At 45.5% G+C, this 6,000-nt stretch overlaps 1 protein-coding gene across 1 annotated transcript; it reads right to left on the bottom strand.

The window, feature by feature from the left end:
* Positions 1–401: 401 nt before the first annotated feature.
* On the bottom strand, positions 402–2,539 carry LOC311350698 (NLR family CARD domain-containing protein 3-like; the record flags this gene model as incomplete). Its single annotated transcript, XM_084470765.1, has 2 exons — positions 2,378–2,539; positions 402–2,179 (listed from the first exon to the last, which is right to left on the bottom strand). The coding sequence occupies exons 1-2, from the start codon at positions 2,421–2,423 to the stop codon at positions 402–404; spliced, it is 1,824 nt and encodes a 607-aa protein (XP_084326891.1). The 5' UTR covers positions 2,424–2,539.
* Between the last annotated feature and the right edge of the window lie 3,461 nt (positions 2,540–6,000).

Genomic DNA, 6,000 nt, shown 5'->3' with positions numbered 1-6,000 from the left:
GGAGCTGAGAACTGAGGCCAGATCTTCACAGCATCTCTCTGACAGATTACAGCCATTCAGCCTTCACACAATTAAACAGACAGTAACATATTACTCTTCAGAACCAATGTCACTTTTTACATGAAGTTTGTTGAAAGATGTCAGTTCACCTGTCATAATTTTTTTAATATATATATATATATTTGCAGCATATAACTATGTCTCTGTATACTTATATATGTTTCAAGTGAGTATATTTGTTAAGTGTGCACCTACAGACATATATTTTTTGTTATTATTAGTTTATATTTTAGTATTATTGTGTTGCATGGATCGTAATATAAGTTCTTAGAGCACATACAGAGATGTTTTGTACATTATTATAACTTTAATATTTTATTATTCCATTTTTATTAGTGAACTTACAGGGACGTTTTGGAGGCTTTGACCACTGGCAGCAGCCTCAGAAGACCCTCCTCTGAAGCAGAGTATTTCTTCAGGTCAAACACCTCCAGCTCCTCTTCTGATGTCAGTAAGATGAAGACCAGAGCTGACCACTGAGCAGGAGAGAGAGATTCTCTGGTGAGACTTCCTGATGTCAGGTACTGTTGGATCTCCTCCACTAGAGAACGGTCGTTCAGCTCATTCAGACAGTAGAACAGATTGATGCTTTTCTCTGGAGAGAGATCTCCACTTATCCTCTTCTTTATGTAAGACACTGTACTCTGATTGGTCTGTGAGCTACTTCCTGTCTCTCTCAGCAGACCTCGTAGGAGACTCTGATTGGTCTTCAGAGAGAGGCCCAGGAGGAAGCGGAGGAACAAGTCCAGGTGTCCGTTCTCACTCTGTAAGGCCTTGTCCACAGCACTCTGGTAGAGGTGGAGTTCATCTTTCCCGGAGGTTGGTTGTTCTGAGAGCAGAATAACATTAGTGTCGATGAAGGTCAGGAAGACATGAAGGGCAGCCAGAAACTCCTGGATGCTCAGATGAACAAAGCAGAACACCTTGTCCTGGTACAGCCCACACTCCTCTTTAAAGATCTGGGTGAACACTCCTGAGTACTCTGAGGCTGCTGTGATATCGATGCCACACTCTGTCAGGTCTGCCTCATAGAATATCAGGTTGCCTTTCTCCAACTGGTTAAAAGCCAGTTTTCCCAGAGAAACAATGATCTCCCTGCTCTCTGAACTCCAGTGATGATCTGTTTCAGCTCTCCCATGATATTTCCTGTCCCCCTGTATGGACTGAACCCTCAGGAAGTGGCTGTACATCTGAGTCATTGTCTTGGGCATCTCTTCCTCTCCCTGGGTTGTTTTGAAAAAGTTCTCCAGAACTGTAGCAGTGATCCAACAGAAGACTGGGATGTGACACATGATGTGGAGGCTTCTTGATGTGGCGACGTGGGTGATGATTTTGCTGGCTATCTTCTCGTCTCTGAATTTCTTCCTGAAGTACTCCTCCTTCTGTCGGTCGGTGAACCCTCTCACCTCTGTCACCATGTCAACACAATCACCAGGAATCTGATTGGCTGCCGCAGGGCGTGTGGTTATCCAGATGCGAGCAGAGGGAAGCAGGTTGCCCCTGATGAGGTTTGTCAGCAGCACGTCCACCGAGGTGGACTCTGTGACATCAGTACAGATCGGGTTGTTCTGGAAGTTCAGAGGAGGTCTGCACTCATCCAGACCATCCAAGATGAAGACAACTTGGAACCGGTCGTATCTGCAGATTCCTGCTTCTTTGGTCTCAATAAAGAAATGTTGAAGAAGTTCCACAAAGCTAAAACTTTTATCTCTCAGTAAATTCAGCTCTCTGAAAGTGAAAGGAAATATGAAGTGTATGTCGTGGTTGGTTTTGCCTTCAGCCCAGTCCAGAGTGAACTTGTGTGTTAAGATGGTTTTACCAATGCCGGCCACTCCAGTTGTCATTATTGTCCTGATTTGTTTTCCAGGTAAGGGTTTAAAGATGTCTTCACATTTGGTTGCTGTTTCCTCCTTGGCTGGTTTCCTGGAAGCTGTTTCAATCAGTCTGACCTCATGTTCCTTGTTGACCTCTCCACTGCCTCCCTCTGTGATGTAGAGCTCTGTGTAGATCTCATTCAGAGGTCTTGACTCTCCTGCTTTAGCGATTCCCTCCAACACACACTGGGTCTTCTCCTTCAGATGAGACTTGACTTTACGTTGGCACTCAGCAGCAACTGTTTCTAAAAAAATTAAACATCAGAAGAATCAAAGTCTCAAAATCGTACTGCTCTTTTTTTTCTCCAAACAAGAGTATCTCGCTGCTCTTTTACAAAGTAAGAGCATTTTCCTTATCTAATTTAAAAAAAAACATTATCCTACTGCTCGGTTTCACAATAAGGGTATCCTCCTAATCTTTTTTGAAAATAAGAGTATCTTACTGCTCCACAGTGTGTCGGCCAGCTCCTCCAGCTTCAACTGCTTCATGCAGAGCAGTGTGATGTCTACCACTCCCTCTCTGGCGCGCCTCCTCTGCTCCTCTTCCTCACCATCCACCTCCTCCTCCTCCTCCCTCTGGCTCTCTGAGCATTGTGGGTAATCTGGGAAGAGAACCCTCCAGAGCTTCTCGACCTCCTTGTCTAGAAAAGTGTGTGCGTTCTCCTTGATCCGCTGGAACAGAACAAGAACAAAAATCAATGAGAACTTTACTGTGAACTAACTGAGGACATCAGAAGCGTCTGTCCTGGATTCACGTCCTGCTGGTCTGAAGAGGGAAGCCTGGAGACTGTTAGCTCCAGGAGAGATGTTGTTCACATGTCATTCATGACTGAACTCAGTGTTGTACATTTACACACCTTCAACTCTGTGTGTTGCTGCTGTACAGACAGACCACTGGGAACCTTTGACCTCCTCTGGTGTCTGTGGAGAACACACACACACACACAAACACCTGACCTTGTTCCTTTATTTATACATGAATCAATTCATCTATACCTTTTATTCTTCTTTTACATAGAACTTGGAATGCTAATTTAGAACTACCGTGTTGACCTGAATATAAGACAAGGTTTCTTTCCTGGAATTGCGTCTGACAAGTGTGGTTGTCTTGTGTTCGGGGTCTAGACTTTTAAAAGTGGATCTACATTCCGTCTTCCTGGTGATGAATGCCTTTCATTTGACCGACTCCTTGTGGTTCCATGCTGCTTCCCTTTCCCCGTAGGAGCTGGGCCCTAACAGTTACCGTACTTTGAGAGAAAGTCTTTTTGTTTGCTCTTTTCTTTGTTGTGTGCGAGCAAGGTTTGGGGAAAACAAACTGTTTTAATTATTATGATTTTCAAATAAAATGATTTTCTTTATAAAAACTGATTTCATCTTAAAAAAATATTTTTCCAGAAAAGACTCTTTAAAAGGTGGGGGTCGTATTTTGTCCTTCATCCAAAGAGACTTGTGACAGAAAGTGAGTGAGCTGGAGGTACGAGGAGCAGGGTCAACTCGGCTTGATGACAAGCCGGGGGAGAAACAGTTCTGATGAACTCAGATATGGGTCAGATATCAAGTGGTCTGTTTCATCGTCTGTTTGAAACTCCTACCTCTCCTCTCTGGAGGGGCGTCCATCTTTAAGGTTAGGAGGACGATTCATAGACCAGTCACTCTTCATGGAGACACAGCTGGGTCCAGAGGAGGCTGCTCTCTCCTGCTGCCCTGGGCTTCAACACAACACACACACACACACACACACACACACACACACACACACACACACACACACACACACACACACACACACACACACACACACACACACACACACACACACACACACACACACACACAGCTTTTACTCAGACTAATGATGGTGTCATGATGTATCACTGCTGAGCTCTGAGATGGACAACAGTCACAGACAGTGAGAGATCCTCTTCTTACCTCTTAGCTTTGCTCTGGCGGCCATGTTCCCCAGACAGAGTGGTCTTAGAGGTAGGACCCCCCTCCTCTCTCTCCTCTCTCTCCTCATCCATAGTAGACTGGAGACCTGGACACAAACACAACTACATATTATTCCTCTGGTCATTCAGTGTTTGGTTATTCTCTGCTTTTATAGAACCTGCTTATCAGTGGTGGACTCAGACAGTTTGAAGGGCAGGCGGCGAAAAAATAAAAAGGGCGCATTCTGCACAACATGAGGCCCCACCAGAGCGCAAAAAGCTATGAGGCATCATGTATGATGAAATAGTCCTCATTAAGATTAGCACTACGTTATTATGAGGAGATCCAGATCAAAGTAATTAATGACATGGTACTGACAATTAAAATGATAACCACACCTCTATGATAAAACCACACAGGGAACTATAAAACCTTTACAATGTTTATTCCACAAACACCTTCATTAAGTAAAACACAGAGGGAACTACTAACATTTGATCCACAAATACACACCCAGGCGTGACAATGTCCATGACAAAGCTATGATTTGGGAGCTTAGCAGTCGGAGCTTAGTAGTGGAAACGCGCCACTAGAGGGTGATGGGCAAAAATAACCTAACGGACACATTACATTACGAATATAGTCAACTCTGGGTCCAAACTTAACGAACACAACACACCACACATTCAAGAGGGTCAAGATGACCCTCGAGCCCCCCCCCCTATCAGTCTGCGGAGAACACTCTGCCACAGCTAGACGGCGAGGACACACATATCACACAGAAAGACAACACAACCCGGAGGCTCAGGGACAAGAGAACCCTCGATAACCCACACAAAGTCTAACACACACACCTGGCTAGGAAAGATACTATAAGTTTCACATGCACCGGATCACGGGGGCTCTTCTGAAGCAGAACTTCCACGGAGGCGAAGCTCCGGACGACCTCAGCGCTGTTAGGGGACGTAGAATATTCGATCTCTCACGCTTTATGAATCAGTATTACCTTTTCCACTTTACTCAATAAATCCGAGGCCCTCGTGCTGACAGACTTTATTACCTCTCCGTCTCATTTTATCTGGTCAAGTAACTAGTCAGACTGTTTTTCCCAACAAGGGCACTCAATATGTTTTTCCACGTGTAAAGGGCAGCCAATAAGGCCCTTCCTCTCGTTGTCACCCCTGTAGAGGGCACTTTAGCAACACTTCTTCAATCATGGAGGCACCGGACGGGCAGAAGGGCACTAGCAGGGCCCTCATTAAGGCACGTTGCTCTAGAGCAGTGGTTCCCAAACTGTGTGCCGCGGCACACTGGTGTGCCGTGAGGCAAGTCCAAGTGTGCCGTGGGATTTTGTGACAACCATAGCCTACTGCAATATAGTATACAACTAGACAAAAATAATTATTTTAATTTACTATATACTACTTTGAATGCACTCATTCCATAATACAGAGGCAAACTCTTTATCTAAAAACTATTTTAAAAATCCTCAAAGAGGATCCCACATTTCGCTGTTCGCGCAGTTGCGCAGGTGGGAATTTTAGACTGTGACACATCAAAGGAAGTAGGTCAACACAACATTAAAACATAAACAAGAGGGAAAATGGAGCGCTTTCTCGTGCGGAGCAAACCACCAACCACCAGTGCAGAGACTGCCGAGTCCGACAACCCACCGAAAGAAAAGCTTCGGGAAGAGCTTTTGGAATTTTCACGTGAACACGCTGTCCCACATAAGGACAGGCTCGCGGATGAGAGGTGGTGCGCCAGGCTGGCTTACCTTGCAGACATATTTGGGCATCTCAACGAGTTAAACGCCAAGCTTCAGGGCAGGAATGAAAACATTTTATCATCCACAGACAAGATTAGGGGGTTTATGGGCAAACTGACCCTGTGGCGCGAGGCTTTGGAACAGGGCTCCATGAACATGTTCCCGCTGGCATCAGCTGCGCCACAGGCAGCCAGTGAGCGCGCTGTATATGCCGAACACCTTCAGACCTTAAAAGAGAGGTTTGAGCGCTATTTTCCACGTGTGGCCGACATCGAGGACAATGACTGGATCCGAGACCCATTCAACCAGGAGTCCGAGTCCTCAACCGAGAAGCTCACTATGAAGGAGAGAGAGGAGAGCGCAGAGCTC

This window comes from Micromesistius poutassou, assembly GCF_964030765.1.
Source record: "Micromesistius poutassou genome assembly, chromosome: 7".
Classification (NCBI taxonomy): Eukaryota; Metazoa; Chordata; class Actinopteri; order Gadiformes; family Gadidae; genus Micromesistius; species Micromesistius poutassou.
Note: the sequence above shows the minus strand (reverse complement) of the source record. Positions and strands in the feature narration are given on the sequence as shown.